This window comes from Macaca thibetana, chromosome 4, assembly GCF_024542745.1.
Source record: "Macaca thibetana thibetana isolate TM-01 chromosome 4, ASM2454274v1, whole genome shotgun sequence".
NCBI classification, from domain to species: domain Eukaryota; kingdom Metazoa; phylum Chordata; class Mammalia; order Primates; family Cercopithecidae; genus Macaca; species Macaca thibetana.
The window spans coordinates 45,966,519-45,983,195 of record NC_065581.1 but is presented as its reverse complement, the minus strand read 5'-3'; the positions used below and the strand labels follow the sequence as shown (position 1 = coordinate 45,983,195).

General features: G+C 34.2%; 1 protein-coding gene across 5 annotated transcripts in view; it reads left to right on the top strand.

Moving 5' to 3' along the window:
* Positions 1-16,677, top strand: part of SUPT3H (SPT3 homolog, SAGA and STAGA complex component) — a 527,431-nt gene that overhangs the window by 327,089 nt on the left and 183,665 nt on the right. For all 5 annotated transcript variants that reach the window (XM_050788261.1, XM_050788262.1, XM_050788263.1 and 2 more), the window contains one exon: positions 14,643-14,729. In XM_050788261.1, the coding sequence (XP_050644218.1) occupies positions 14,643-14,729 (87 nt within the window). The remainder of the gene's footprint in view (positions 1-14,642; positions 14,730-16,677) is intronic.

Here is a 16,677-nt window from a genome sequence, read left to right as displayed (position 1 = left end):
ATCTAATCCATCAACTGAAAACTTTGAATTTAGTGAAAGTCTCAGTAATGTGTTTTAAGAGTACATCTGTTATAAACCATATGAAAAATTCTTACCTTACACCAAAAACAAAACATGTTTACATAGAAATATTTACAGAAATTTATCAGAGACTTTAAAAACTCCATAGAAACTATATTAAACTAATTCTGTGTAAGTCCTATAGCATGCTGGATGTTGATTGGTCAAATTACTGAATTTTACATATTTAAATATTTACATTTTAATATTTAATTTTACATATTAAATATTAAATATTTACATATATTTAAATATTAGCTTCCATGAGCAAACTATTAAATATTAGTTTCCTAGGGAAAATTGGAAAAGTCATCTACTAGCTGTGGACTACAGTGCAGACAGAGAATTATTGTCTGATAGATTTGTTCAAATCCCATTTTTGTCACTTAGATGTTCTCAACTACAGATTTCTTATCTGTAAAATACCTATTAAAAATAATAAAATACTGACATTACCTAACAAGGTTTTTGCAAGGGTTAGTAGAACTAACAATTTGGTAAGAATAAAGTGTCAGAAATTTCATGTTGTTTTCAACAAATGCTAATTTACGTTCTTGTTAGTGTTATTATTGGTGTTGTCCTTTCTTGGAATCTGGAATTACAATTTTCATCACTGGACCATAGTGTTTATCTGGTGCTGGACACCTCCCACCATTTATGTTTTTAAATAGTCTGAACAGAACTACTTTTAAAGAGGACTAAAAACATTCTACTTTAATGTTTTAAGTGGAAACTGGCCCTGCTGAGGCTATTCTTGATAATTCTAAAGACTTATATGACACTGGATGTCTTCTCTTTCTCCCTCTAGATCCTTTTTTCACACTTTGTTCTTTTCTGTGTCCCAGGAGGCTAGTCTCTTTGGATCTCTCTTGCCCTCTGACTTCTGGTTGATTTTGGCCTGTGGGAGGGACTGGGGAGTTCTGAGAGTGGGATGAATGTACAGGGTTGGTTGTATCCCTGTCAGGTGGGCTTCTCTAGCCTCCAGCTTCAGGTAACAGCTGATTCCCCCTTAACCCTCTAGGCCTAGGTTTAGTAATGGTTTCATACTGTTGTTGGAGAAGGAAGAGATAGGATGGTGAGGAGGTACCACAATCTCCCTGGTCATTTCCCTAACACCTTCCCCACATTTTTATAAACAGTTCCTGTATTAAGCTCTTCTTCAGTTACACAGTTTAACTTGCTGTTTCCCTCCAAGCCCCTGACTAATATACATATATTCAACTCAATATTGATACTTCCATTGGGGTCATCCCCAAAGATGCCTCAGACACACATATATTAGCTGAGATTCAGCCAGTTAAATTCTGAAAATTGAACTTTTTTCCAAATCCTGATTAGAGACTTGGAGGCATAATCTGATTTGCCTTCAAGCTTAAAATTCATCATGGCTAGTATCTAACTGAACACTAACTCAAGATGGATAGGAATATTTTCTTTAGATATTTTAGATAATCTGTGGCAATCTCTTTGAGACACTTAAAATCCATAACCTTAATATAGTCTGGCTTCCTTGTGCAGCTTTTAGAAAGATGTTAACTTTACACACTCCTCAATATAGTATATAACTTACGATACCTATCTTGCAGTTCTCTGATTTCTAGCATAAACTTGTTGAAATTATTTTAGAATAAACTTTTCATAGTAATAGTCATAGTATCTGTACATTTACTGTACATCTTAACTTAAAAGTAATCAGTCTGTTTAGCCCTGTGAGGTGAAGGACCATGTTTTCATTTGTTTTCTTCTTCTTTTTGTTGTTTGTGGGCTTGCTTTGGTTTGCTTCTGGTTAGCATAATTTCCATTCTTTGCCCCATGACTGGCCTATACTAGGTGCTCAATAAGTATATATTGAAGGAACAAAGAGGATACTAGTGTTTAACTAAAAATAATAGATTTTTTAAATCTCCATGCTTGCTTATTTTATTTTAGGTTCAACCACAATACCGTAGTTGGAAGATTTTTCCTTCTATGACTTCTCTTTTATGATGTTACTGCCCTAAGAATCACAAGATAGAAATAAAAGGCTAATGTATGTTGGACTTTTACTATACTTCAGACATTATCTTTTCAATGTATTTTTCCCCTTACTTGTTCTTTTAACATATCTGCAAAGAAACTGGTATTACTCTTATATTTGCTTTTTTGTTTTGGTGAGTTAGTACAATCTTCTCTATATTTAGTTATGACCACATTCACACAGAGCCCACAGCAGGATCCAGCAGTGCTCAGTCTTCCTACTCTACTTCCTGTGCCTGTTCTCCTACATCTGCCATACAACTCAGAGTCTTCAGAGGCTTTTACTGAATTGCTTAAATACTGTTTTAGCTCATTCTAACACACATTAATGGAGAGTTTGCATCCTATTAGAAAGGAAGCCGCCTTCTTATAAAGAGAGCTTTGTAAAGTAGAGTGATAAGTGGTAAGTTGGCTGAAGTTATATGAGGACCTGGGCAGTACAATGGAAAGGGAGTGCTTAGGTCTATACTTGTGCTAGAGAAGACCTCAAAGAGGCAGTGATATCTCACTTATATTTATGAAGGTTATGAGGTTCCATTTTCTCTACGCTGTTTGCTTCCTTAGAATGCAACTGTATGAGTGTTGGATAATTGTACCATTTTGTCCTGATGTGAATGAATCTCCCAGGAATATCCTGATTTTGATTTTAGTGACCAGAACTAAACACTTTCTCAGCCTACCAAGTTATTAGTGGAATCTCTTTTCCTTTTCTATATACATTGTTGTTTTACCTTCTCCCTAGCCAAAAATGAGCCATCCCTAAGCAATACTTATGCAGGTGTAGTGTTTTATAGTTCTCTATTTGTCTTTACTACATTATTGCATTTGATCTTTACAATGATCTGTGAGTGTAATAAAATCTGTACTTTGTCACTTTCTTGAGCCCTTTTTAATAACCTGATAGTGGAATATGGAACTGACATCTGAGCTTAGGGAAACCTGACTTTTCATTTCATTTTACATGTACTGCATCTAATTTGATAAATAATGTATACAACATGTATTGGTTTTCCTATGCAAGCAGTCTTTCGATACAGAATTTGAATAAGGGCTACTTTCTCTGACAAACTGAGGGAGAAGTATATACAAATTATCTCTGTTCATCATATGATGAAAGCATAGGGCAGATGAGAAATGGATAGAGACCAATCTCTTTTACATATTAATTAGCAATTGCATTGCTATAATCCCATTTTGCAACTGTCTTTGGCTTTCAAATATACCTGGAACTATTGAATAGGATACTAAAGTAATTATATCACCTGCTGATTTGTGTACCATGGTAAACATTATGGTAAGACAAGTCATTACTGCTAAATAAGAACCCAACCCCAGACTTCCTTTCATGCACATGCAGCTAGTTGAGCTGGTTGCTATTTTCACTGGTATGACTAAGTGAGTTTCCCTTAGAGCGTTGACTCCCATCTGCACCTTACGAAGTTGCACCATTGTTTCTTATGATTCTTCTTTATTTTTTCTATTATTGATGTAAGTGCTTCATTATGGAACCAAAACTATACCCAGGGTTAAACACTAGAATCAGAAAGGAAAAGTCAAAAGGATCTTTGGAGCTTATTTGATATTCACCTCTCTTTATCTCTCACTTGAAGAACCTGAGGACCAGAAAGATCGGCTATTCTGTTAAAAACCATAACTACAAAACTGTGCACACTAATGTGTGCATTGTATTTCATTTTGAGGTAGTTTTATATGAGAAATTATTAGAGAAACAATTAGATCTCTAACAAAAAAAAGCCCACATTATTTTTCCCTTTAAGTTTGGATGAAAGTTAGCTTACACCTTACAAGAAACTGATTCTAGTGATGTACAGACATGTGTGGTATCTATGTATATACACACAAATATGTGTTATAATTAAGGATAAAAACATCACACATATACACAAATACATTTATCCACAAATTATTTACATCCTAAATTTTTTAATGGGAAATGTCATTAATGCGTAACAATAATTTGATAATAACCTTTAATTTTTGTGAGTATAAAAGGTATAAACTTTTTTATGAGTTCCTCACAATTTTTCTTTTCTAAATAAATGTCAATAACATTTACATCGGGTTAACTATATGCTGCATGATGTTACCTCACTAAAACATGAAATCATAGGCATTTAAAAAATGTTATGAGACGAAGAAAGTCAAGATAGTTTGGGAAACTTTTTCAAAGTAATGATTTTTAAAGCTTCTTAAAGTGCTTGTTAAATGAAATTTTATAGTGCAATAGCATGGAGATGATCTACTGTATTTGACTATAAATTGGAGGTAATAATCTAAATATTCTGGAACACTCTTCAAGATATACCACACTAACAGGGGAGGCCACATTTTAACAGAGTTTCTTAGCAGATCCTTGCCCTCAGCATGGATCAGGTTCTTAGATCCAGCATCAGAAGCTGCAAATCTAAAATTGGCACTTTCTCTATATATTTTCTCAACAAAAAGACAAAATTACAAAGTTTCTTTTGCCAAAACAAGGGTAATTAGTAATAGAGATAAAATTAGATATCAATTTTCCTTACTCCCCGTAATTATTCTTCAGCAGTACTTTATTCTTTCCATTTGGTAACTTTTCTAATCATTACATTGGCCTGTGTGTGGTCTGGTGTAATTCTGTGCTTTTAATACCCTGATCTAGCCATGAAGACTTAGCACAAGACCTGTGTTTATTCCTGAACATTCTAGGGTGAAATGAAATCAGGCTATCTTGTAAAAAAATCAGGAAGAGTTCTGGAAAAAAAAAAAAACTAAAATTCATTCTCTTATATGTTATATTTTTGTCCTTTGAAGAAACAAGTAAGGGCTGCAACCCGTTCAGTGGATGCCTGTTTACAAATGTGAACACAAGGGAATATAGAGAGGGATGTGGACATGCCAAGAAGTAAGCTGAGAAAGAAGAGGCATTATTAATGTAGTCAAGTAAAGCACATATTATGTAGGCTACCAAAATATCTTATGGTTCTGAATTTTAAGAAATGCAAATGAAACCTTTTCTTAGACTTCAAATATATATCAATTTCCAGTTACTGAGTTACCAAAGGATAACTATATATTATGTTGAACAAATTCAAGGTAGGCTTCTGTCGTTCTGCAATTTTAATTGTATTTTAGATTCAGTAAATAGTCAAATTGTATTTTCATTTTAATAGTTAAATACTAAATAGTTAAATTTTAAAGGGACTGTGTGTGGTAGCTCACACCTGTAATCCCAGCATTCTGGGAGGCCAAGGCATGAGTATCACTTGGACCAAGGAGATCAAAAACAGCCTGCAATAAAGTGAGATCCTGTCTCTACAAAAAGAATACAAAAATTAGCCAGGCATGGTGGCATGTGCCTGTAGTCCCAGCTCTTCAGGAGGCTGAGGTGGGAGGATCATTTGAGCCCAGGAGTTTGAGGCTGCAGTGAGCCAAGGTGGTGCCACAGCACTCCAGCCTGGGCGACAGAGCAAGACCCTGTCTCTTAAAAAAAAAAAGAAAAGAAAAATTTTAAAACAGTTGTCAATTACAGTTAATTAATACCAAAATACTATATTATTTAAACTATGACTTTACTTAATTTCTACTTTAAAAAATTTCTAAAATGTGCCTTTGCTTACATTCAAAACTTAGATATATTTAGAGCTGAAAGTTGCTTATGAATAGTTTGTATGCAAAATAGGTTAAAAGAAAATGTTCAAATGATTATTGCTTCTTGTTCTCCTAATTTCACATTTAAATCACAGAGTAACCACAGGATTAGTTCCATGTTAAGGCTGCTATCTTCATACAGTAAATATATAGTTATTGTTTATTGGATTTTTTTAAGCTTTAGAGGCTCACATTGATTGCATCTGAGTAATTCATATATATACACATACAATATATACATACACACACACATATATTTTAAAGAATATGTATATATATACACATACATATATATCATATATATACACACACATAGTATATATGAATGAATTTTTTGAGCCATGAGATCCTGATGATTATAGCCTGATAGAATTTTTTAAAACCTGACTTAACTGTGCTTGACTTACTCTTCTAAAAAGAACAGTTAAAATGAAACTCTAAAATGTGAGGCATATCTTTTATCAATTTATATACTCATTTATGTTTCAAATGTCTAAGACAACAGAATACCAATCATCAAAAAAGAATAAGAATATTATATGGTAGGAAAATACTTTGTCAAATATCTTAAATGCAGAGTATTCTGAATGTTAACTTTAGTTACAAATACATTTCCCTTCAAATACTTACTTAGCTCACAGTCCTAAGGCTGGGTCTGCATGGAGCCACTGGCCTGGATGTTTTGATCCAACCCCTTTTTTCTTTTTTTTTTTTTTTTTTTTTTTTTTTTTGGCAATTGTTTATTCACCAAGAAAGAAAATGTTTTGAAAGACAAACGTTTTTATGGGTAGACTTTTCTATGCAATGTAAGGCTTGATTTAGTGAATGCATCTGCCTCTATTCTGAATAAGAAATCTAGGAGAGAAACATGAATGGCTTAATGTTAAACATGTATTACTTAGTAACAGTTTTGTGTGTTTGGACATCTCTCGTAAGTTTGTTGTGAAGGCTAAATGAGATAATATATGGAAGACATGAAGCATAGGATAATACATTCTATAAATGTTAGCATAAAAAACGAGTGTCAACTTCTTGTTAAATATGGGTAGTACATATGCTTCAAACTCTGAAAACCCCACTAAGTAACAAAATAATTTTAAGCGTATAAACTTACAAGACATAGAAAATGGGAGAGGACTAAATAGCAGATGAGAGCTGTCAAAAAAAAAAATCTGAAAGCTTAAAATAGGTAGACAGGCTTAACAAGCCTGAGGAAAACAAAACTTTGGGACGTGGAAAAGTTTGGGAACCCTCTGAAGAAAGAAGTCTTGTGTAGACTAAAAACAGGAAGATTCATAAAAGGCGTAATTTTATCCCAATACCCTATCCAAACCATGGAGGCCATTAGCTACTCCTTTACCATTCTGGCAAAATAGTATAACTTTATTTTGTGGAAAGGTGAAATAAAATGATCTCTAGTATTAGAAATCCTAGACACGAGTCCACCAGCATTCAATTAATAGACATTTCAAGAAAACAAACAAAACAAAAAACAGACAATAGAAATTTTCAAAGTAATCCAAGAACATTTTTCAAATGTAAAGGACAAGAACATGCAGGTTGAAGTATTGTTATGAGTATTTAGTAAAATATTTCAACATAGACCTTCATCAAAGCAGCATCATGAATTTTCAGAACTTGAAGTATAAAGAGAAGAGTAGTAAAAGTTTCTCAGACTCTAGGGGAAAAGTCACGTAAAGGCTTAGGAATCATAATGTAATCGACTTGTCAACAGTAACATTTTAAGCTAGAAGACAAGGTAGCAATGCCTTGAAAATTCTGAGGGAAAATTATTTTTAATCTAGAATTCTGTACTCAGCCAGATTATCAGTTGAATACAAGGATGACATAAATACATTTTGAGACATACAAGATTTTTAAAAATTTATTTCTCTTGCACCCTTTCTCAGAAAACTGTAATATCAAGTATATTTCAACTGTAGCCCACCACAGGGGAGAAAAATATGTTGCAGTTTGAATCCATTCTAGTTAAGTGCCTATTTTTTAGTCTTCAAAGGAATACAACAAAATCCAGAGTTCTTACAGTATATCATTTACAATATCTCAGATAAAACACTAGATTACTTAAAATCTGAAATAACAGGAAAACATGACCCAAAGCCAAGAAAAAATAGTCAATGGAGACTGACTCCAAGATGACACAGAATTTAAAATTAATATACAAGGATCTTGAAGCAGCTATTATAACTATGCTCATGAACTAAAAAGGAAACTTTCAGATAATATGTTCTGCTGAAATAAGGAAGTAAATTATGAGAGTGGAAATGGGGTCAAGAAAATAAGAATCCAGTCTGGGCACGGTAGCTCCTACATGCCTGTAATCCCAGCACTTTGGGACACTGACCCAGCCTGGTCAACGTGGCAGAACCCTGTCTCTGCAAAAAAATACAAAAATTATCCAGATGTGATGATGCACGCCTTAGTCCCAGCTACTCAGGAGGCTGAAGTGGAAGGATCTATAGCATCTAGGAGGTTCAGGCTGCAGTGAGCTGTGATCACACTACTGCACTCCAACCTGAATGACAGAGTGAGACCCTGTCTCAAAAAAGAAAAAAACGGATCCAAAGCAAAAGAGTAGAAGGGAAGTCTGGAGGGTTCCAGATGAGATGTCTCATCAATAAACAAAAGACACAGTAAAACTGAAATAAATTCTGATACATTTCAAATTTTTCAAAAATAGTTTGGTATAATATAAACACTGTATATTAATTTAACCAAAAATTATATTTCATAGGTAAAGTCAAGAGGGGAGATGGTCAAATTTGGGGTGTTTAAGAACTAAATCTTTTTCACCTCTCATAATAAGAAGTCATCTGATAATTTTTAAAGCTGAAAAAACAAGTATTATAAACTTATTTCAAATATGTTGGTAAATAACATAGAAACAAGCTTAAGAAGTTAAAGGTGATTGCCACTGGAAGCAGAATTACAGATTCAGAAGAAGTGTGGCAAGGTATTCCTATCTGTCTTTCTACAATTTATAGTATTATTTAACTTTTAATGTTTTATGTATTTTTTAACTTAGATATAAAATTTAAAAGTTAAATATAAGACACATAGCACGGCACCTGGCACAAATTTAGGGACACAGTATATGGCCACTATTATTACCACTAAGATTATAATTCTCCTACTAGTCATTAAAGTCTTGATAACCCATTTCAAATAAAAGAGAAACATAAACCCACAAATGTAGAGAAGTTATTTGATGTATCTAAGGTTGTGCAATCACTTAGTGATGAAACTACCCTGGAGTTTCCCAACTCCAACTTAGGAAATTTAACTCCAAGTTCTTTCAGTCTCATGGAGGATTTAGAGAAGACCTTTGAGGTTATCTCTGGCTAGCAAGTATCTGCTGACCATTCATAGCCTAACCTAGAATCTGGCCTGATAGATAATGAATGCCTAATAGATAGACTGATAGAGGGAAAAATAAATAATTTAGGCCAGGTGACAACCTTACCTAGGATTCTGCCTCTTCATGATACTAGCTCACCACAACTCCTACTGTTTACCATTTATCTTCAAAAAGGACAAATTCAGGGTCTTAGGCAAAACCTAAAGGAAAGAGCTGCAATGGAAGTCTTATTAAAATACTTTCAGTAGCTTAGTAATTGTGGAATAATCAACTCAATTCTGTTGTACATTTTAAACCTTTTAGAACTTTAGAGAAATCTTTATGCTGAATTTATGTGGGCCCCAGCCAAATGCAAAGTCATCGATTTTACGTAGCTTAACTCATTTCTGTTACATTTAAATGGAAAAACTGAAAATCATGGAGGGGAAGATGGATTGCCAACATTTAACAAACATTTATAAATTGCCTGTTCAGGGTCAATGGTTCTGGACCTACATGTAGAATTCAAAAGAAATTTGGGAGTCAGGAGTGTTATGAAACTTGATAACAAGTGCAATTAAGATATAAACTGTGCATTTAAGTCTTCTATCTATGTTAGATGAGAAACACTGTTGTGTGAAAATAATCATAGGTCTTATTTTTCTGACAAAATTATTTTAAAGCTTGTTTTTTTTTTTTTTTTTTTTTTTTTTGAAACGGAGTCTCTCTCTGTCGCCCAGGCTGGAGTGCAGTGGCCAGATCTCAGCTCACTGCAAGCTCCGCCTCCCGGGTTTATGCCATTCTCCTGCCTCAGCCTCCCGAGTAGCTGGGACTACAGGTGCCCGCCACCTCGCCCGGCTAGTTTTTTTGTATTTTTTAGTAGAGACGGGGTTTCACCGTGTTAGCCAGGAAGGTCCTGATCTCCTGACCTCGTGATCCACCCGCCTCGGCCTCCCAAAGTGCTGAGATTACAGGCTTGAGCCACCGCACCCGGCTAAAGCTTGTATTTTAAAGAAAAAGTGCCACATCTTATAAAGAATCAAGATTTTCTCATAATTTGAATATAGTACTATATTAGAGTTCAACAGTATGTGTGAGTGTGCATGCCTGTGTGTGTGAGAGAGATTTATGTATTATTATAAGGATAATAAATTATAATTATGCAGTTATAGAGTCTGAGGATTCCCAAAATCTTCATTTGGCAAGCTGGAGACCCAGGAAAGCCAATGTGTAGATGTGTATTCCAGTATGAAAGCCAGCAGCCTCAGAACACAAGAAAAATGGATGTTTCAGTCTGAGACCAAAGGCCAGAAAAGGCCCAGGGTCCCAGGTTATGCATTCAGACAGAAGTTGCTTCCTCTTACTCAGCCTTTTCTGTTCTATCCATGTCTTTAACTGATTGGATGGGGCCCACCCACATTAAGGAGGACAGTCTGCTACTCAGTCTACTGGTTGAAATGTTAATCTCATCCAGAAACACCCTCATAGTCACTCCCAGAATAATGCTTGACCAGATGTCTAGGTACCCCATGGTCCAGTGAAATTGACACACAAAGTTAACCATCACAAGTACACAAAGGTAAAAAAGAACCAAAATTATTGGAGCCTAAATGTAGAATTATATGAGAGAGAAGCAAGAAATATAATTAGTGGAAAGGCAGGGAAAATATGTGCATCATTCAAGCTTTAAAGACCACATTGAATTTAGATAATAGGGAATTATCATAAATCTCAGAGCAAGAATTCAGACATTATATTTAAGGGAGATTATAGTATAACAAATATGGTGGAAACAGTACATTCAAGACCCTGAGAAGATAAAAAGAAACAACAAAATAAACAGAAATTGGTGAAAATATAATGCAGTGAGAAAGAAAATGAATGTCATGGATAGCAATGTGAAATTGAGAACAGATTTATTTATAGGGTCAAAGATGTTATATTTGAGGTGACATGTAATAGTGTACCTTTTAATTCTCAACCTCCTGATAAAGTATTATACTTAAAATGTAAACATGAGTGTTAATATTTTAGGGAATGTTTTACTAACAAAGTTGTTACAAGTTAATATTATATTTTGTTTACTTTGACAAAAAGAAGTAATATTAATCAGAAAAAAAGAGAAATGCTATAACTGAACTGTTATAGCTGTTAATACTGAAGGTTTGAGGAAAATTTGTGATATTGGTTTCCCAGTTCTACTATTGTTTTCACATTAAATGCACCTGTGGAATTGGACTGCCCGCCCAGTTGCTCACCTATTTTTTGTTTTGTTTTGTTTTTAACTTTTATTTTAGGTTCGGGGATATGTGTGAAGGTTTGTTACCTAGGTAAACTCATGTCACAGGGGTTTGTTACACAGATTATTTCATCACCCAGGAATTAAGCCCACTACCCAAGAGTTTTCTTTTCTGCTCCTCTCCTTCCTCCCACCTTCCACCCTCAAGTAGGCCCCAGTGTCTTTCCTTTTTTGTGTTCATAAGTTCTCATCATTTAGCTCCCACTTATAAGTGAGAACATGCAGTATTTGGTTTTCTGTTTCCTCATTAGTTACCCTCCGACTCCATCCATGTTCCCAGAAAAGACATGATCTCACTCTTTTTCACGGTTGCATAATATTCCATGATGTATATGTACCACATTTTCTTTCATCTGTCATTGATGGGCATTTAAGTTGATTCCATGTCTTTGCCATTGTGAATAGTACTGCAGTGAACATTTGTGTCCATGTGTCTTTATGGTAGGATGATTTATAACCCCTGGGGTATATACCCAGTAATGGGATTGCTGGGTCCAATGGTAGTTCTACTTTTAGCTCTGAGGAATGGCCAGACTGCTTTCCACAATGGTTGAACTAATTTACACTCCCATTAACAGTGTATAAGTGTTCCCTTTTCTCCACAACCTTGCCAATATCTGTTATTTTTTTGACTTTTTAGTAATAGCCATTCTGACTGCTGTAAGATGGTATCTCATTGTGCTTTTGATTTGCATTTCTCTAATGATCAGTGTTACTGAGCTTTTTTTTCGTATACTTGTTGGCCACATCTATGTCGTCTTTGGAAAAGTATCTCTTCTTGTCCTTTACCCACTTTTTAATGCTCACCTGTTTTTAAAGTTTGTATTGTTAAAGAAAACTTTCTTTAGTCTTTCTGGTAGTAGGCAAAAATTTTTAGGAGAAGTAAACCAGTGCATAATAACACAGTTGACCCTTGACCAACTTGAACTTGAACTGCATGGGCCCACTTACATGCGGATTTTTTTCAACCAAACATGGATGGAAAATAGTATTCCTGAGATGTGAAACTCCTCTATAAGGAGGGCTGAATTTTTGGATACACAGGTTCCATAGGACTGAGTGCAGGACTTGAGTATTTTGGTATGGGGATAGTAGATGACTTTTGTATGAGTCACTTTAATTAGCTAATAAGATTGCTGTCTTCACTTGGTAGAGAAGAGGAGGTCAAAGTTTGGGAGAGGTAATTTTGGGATTTGGGACACATCCAGGATAGGCAGGCCTTGGTAAGGTAACGTAGTGATACTTTCAGTTCCAGAGACATACTAACTAGGCAGAGGTCCAAGGTAGACTAGGGAGTGGTAGCAATACTAGTCCTAGTAAGGATATTATGTTGGTTGAGATAAATTAGAAAATCAGGTAAATAAAAAACAAAGATAAGCTTTTCCTGCTACATATGACAGCACAACCATGATATAAATTCCAGATCCTTACAGTGGTCGTGTATTGGTTCTGAAAAAAAAAAAAAAAAAAAAAAAAAAAACAGTGATTCCAAGTGTCAAACTCTTCTGTGTCTTTATTTTCTATTTTCATACTTATCCTGGTTAATATGTTTGTAAACTGATACTTTGGAGAATATTATGAATAGAGATTATTTATATATAGTGTGCATAAACTGTTGATTAATTGGGAAAACTATTTAGGGATACATATTTCTCCTGATCCTTTCTTAATGTGTGTAAAATTACATATGTCTGTATAGTGTTTTTCAGGTTTCAAATGATCAACATTCTTCATTTAAGAAAATAAATGTACTTTGTATGCTTCCAGACAAATGTATATATAGCCCATATTCTTCTCAACACTGATTACCTGTATTTTAGACTGTGATAGAAATGTTTTTATTTGAAAAGCATGTGTACATATATTTCCCTCACACTTCCAATTTTTAGGAAAAATATGTTCATTCTTGCTGAAAACTGTTAGTTTCTGAGTAGATAACATCATCTTTTTAAAAACCTTCCCCCCACCAACATTTCTTTTTAAATGGTTCACAGTTAAATTTAAATTTCTATATTTAGATAGGATTGTGTTTATATACCAACCACAGTATCCAGGAAATTCAGTGGTAAAGCTGACACATAGCAAGTTTATAGTCTATTTTGTAGTCTGTGTATTTAGAGAAGGTTTGAAGCTTACTTAGCAAAATGGATTAAACATTCAAGCAGAATTTCTTTAGCACAAATATGCTATTCGATTTCATATATTTGTTGAGATAACAGTGTGTCCATTTTTAAAGATTAGTTCTCAAGAATATGTGTTAGGTTTATCCTTTAAAAGAAGTATGCATTCAGGAACAGCTTTTATATGTAAATATTTTTATAATATTTCATATTGTATAGACTTAGTTTGGTGCAATCAGTATGATTTGATCAAATTTGGAAGAAGTTACAGACACATTTTTATAGTGTTTTCTGTAGCATCTTTATTTTTTTCAGATGGGCATATTTTATGTTACTTCCAACTAATCAAAATAAGAAATTGAGTTTGCCTGTGCCAAAAAATAGAACTATCATCTTTCACATTCTTTTATTTTCCAGGTCATTTTTAAGTAAGATTGTGTTTCTAGGACTTAGGAATTCCTGAAAATTCTTGACTTTGTAGATATAAGGGGCTAGATGAACATTTCAGGGGTAATCTAACTTTTCATGCAGTAATGTTTTGTGTTGTACATTCCAGATACAGTTAACTTTTTGTGTGCATGTGATTAGTATGGAAAGAAATTAATGCAGTCCAGTATTATGATTTATGGACTGAATCCTTTACCCACTGAAGACTTGCCAAAACTAAACGTATTTTTTTTCCTTTGGATATTAGAAACAGCTACTGTTTTTGTTGATCTTTTAAAGTTCTGAATGGGCCTATTTCAAATCAGAGCAGCATGGGAGCTCAGATTAATAATATACTTATTCAACTAGTGATACTGAGTGAAACCATTGCTCACAAGAGTATGAAGGATAAAATTTCATGAAATTATTTTCAGGTGCATTAATGCATTTCTGGAAGCTGTGTATGATTTTTCTATTGCATGAAAGAAATAAAAGATTTCTGTTTATTGTATTGGTTACAGGTGGGCTCATAATTTAATTGCATGTTTTATATCTTAAAAACATAAGACATTTTGCTCTTAAAAGCAGTAATGTGATTGCTGGATTATTCCCAAAGGTTTTTAACTCAGTATATTTCTCTCTCTAGAGACATCATGACTGTACTATATATAATTTATATTACTGAGAAAAATTTCTGAATTTTCTTTATTGTTAGTTACAGCAAGCTGCTGAAGTTTCTCAACTGCGGGGAGCAAGGGTAATCACTCCTGAAGATCTTCTGTTTTTGATGCGCAAAGATAAGGTAATATAACATAATTTTATTGTATTAAAATCCAGATGTTGTGTTTAATTGAACTTGTATGTGGAAACTATATATCCTTGTTATATAACTTTCAAATTAAAATAATAACTATTGAACTGATGTTTTAGTCTTCATAGTTTGCACAACAAAATGAGTTTACAAAAGAATTGATATTAATTATGTGGACAAAAGCACTTATATGAAAACTGTGCTAACAGCGAAACCTCACTTATCCTTATGTATCTGTATAGACACTTTCATTGCTACATGACACTCACTAAATATTGACTCTACGTTCTGTTGTCATAAGTGGGATATAACTGAATGGCATATTTATTTTTCTCCTCTTCTTACAGATTAACATTACCAGGATTATAGACTTTCCTAGAGTAAATTTTTAAGCCTGAAATACAAAGTTTAGTCTGTAGCTCTACCTTATTGAAAAAAGCAAATTAATTAAGGTTAATTTTCGCCGGGCGCGGTGGCTCAAGCCTGTAATCCCAGCACTTTGGGAGGCCGAGACGGGCGGATCACGAGGTCAGGAGATCGAGACCATCCTGGCTAACACAGTGAAACCCCGTCTCTACTAAAAATACAAAAACTTAGCCGGGCGAGGTGGCAGGCGCCTGTAGTCCCAGCTACTCGGGAGGCTGAGGCAGGAGAATGGCGTGAACCCGGGAGGCGGAGCTTGCAGTGAGCTGAGATCCGGCCACTGCACTCCAGCCTGGGTGACAGAGCGAGACTCCGTCTCAAAAAAAAAAAAAAAAAAAAAAAAAAAGATTAATTTTCAATGGGATAAATATATACCACAATTTCTGTTTTTGAACAAAGACCTACCTTTCTTACTCTTTGAAATCTGGTATTAAAATATTTAAGCTGATATTTGTGTATCTAATTTTGTCATAATTATTTTTCATGAGTAGGTAGTCGAAAATATTCTCTAATATTTTACGTTTCAGTTAATCAACTCTTAGATGATATGAATAATATTAAAAAATGGAGAATCTTCACTATTAAGAAAATTATGATTTGGTATAGGGTATCTTTATGATTTAGTTGAAGAAGCATTTTAAGACTCATGAAATGTCAGGGTTGTATGATTAGATGGAGAGACTGTAGGATTTTTTGAAGTGAAAGTTTCTGCCTAGGGTGAGGCAGTCTTAGGTACAAGGCACCAGATGCAAAGAAAGTATTGAAGATATCAAATGATGTGCATGTAAAGAATTTTGTAAAATGCAGTATTTTTCAGCTATTAATAGAAATCTTAGACCTGAAGGTCAGGAACGAGTGATAATACATTCTAAGTGTAAGCATACAACAAGCTACAAAGGATTATCAGTTACTTTTAAAATTAAGCAGTATTATGGTCTACTAAATCTAAAGAAGGCCACCATTAACACCTATCATTCATCAGCTTTGAATTTCATAAAACTACGTTTTTCGGGTTTACAGATTGTTTTCCATAAATATAATACATAAACCAAATCTTCTAACAAAAAGATAAGATTCTCAGAGAATAAAAAAAAGTAAAAAGGAATTTATTGACTTTTAAAGCAGCTTTTATACACTCACTGTCTAGGTATTTATAAGTTAATTTTTTAAAATAAAATTTCATCTTGAGTATACACCAAATTCTATAGCATAAGTACAGTCAGCTTGGTATGAAAACTGATAATACAGTCTTCAAAAAAAATTAGAACTTCGTTTATTTTATTTATTTATTTATTTTTTGAGACGGAGTCTTGCTCTGTCGCCAGGCTAGAGTGCCGTGGAACCATCTCGGCTCACTGCAACCTCCGCCTCTCAGATTCAAGAGTTTCTCCTGCCTCAGCCTCCGAGTAGCTGGGGCTACAGGCACGTGCCACTATGCAGCTAATTTTTGTATTTTTAGTAGAGACAGGGTTTCACCATGTTGGCCAAGATGGTCTGCATCTCCTGACCTCATGAC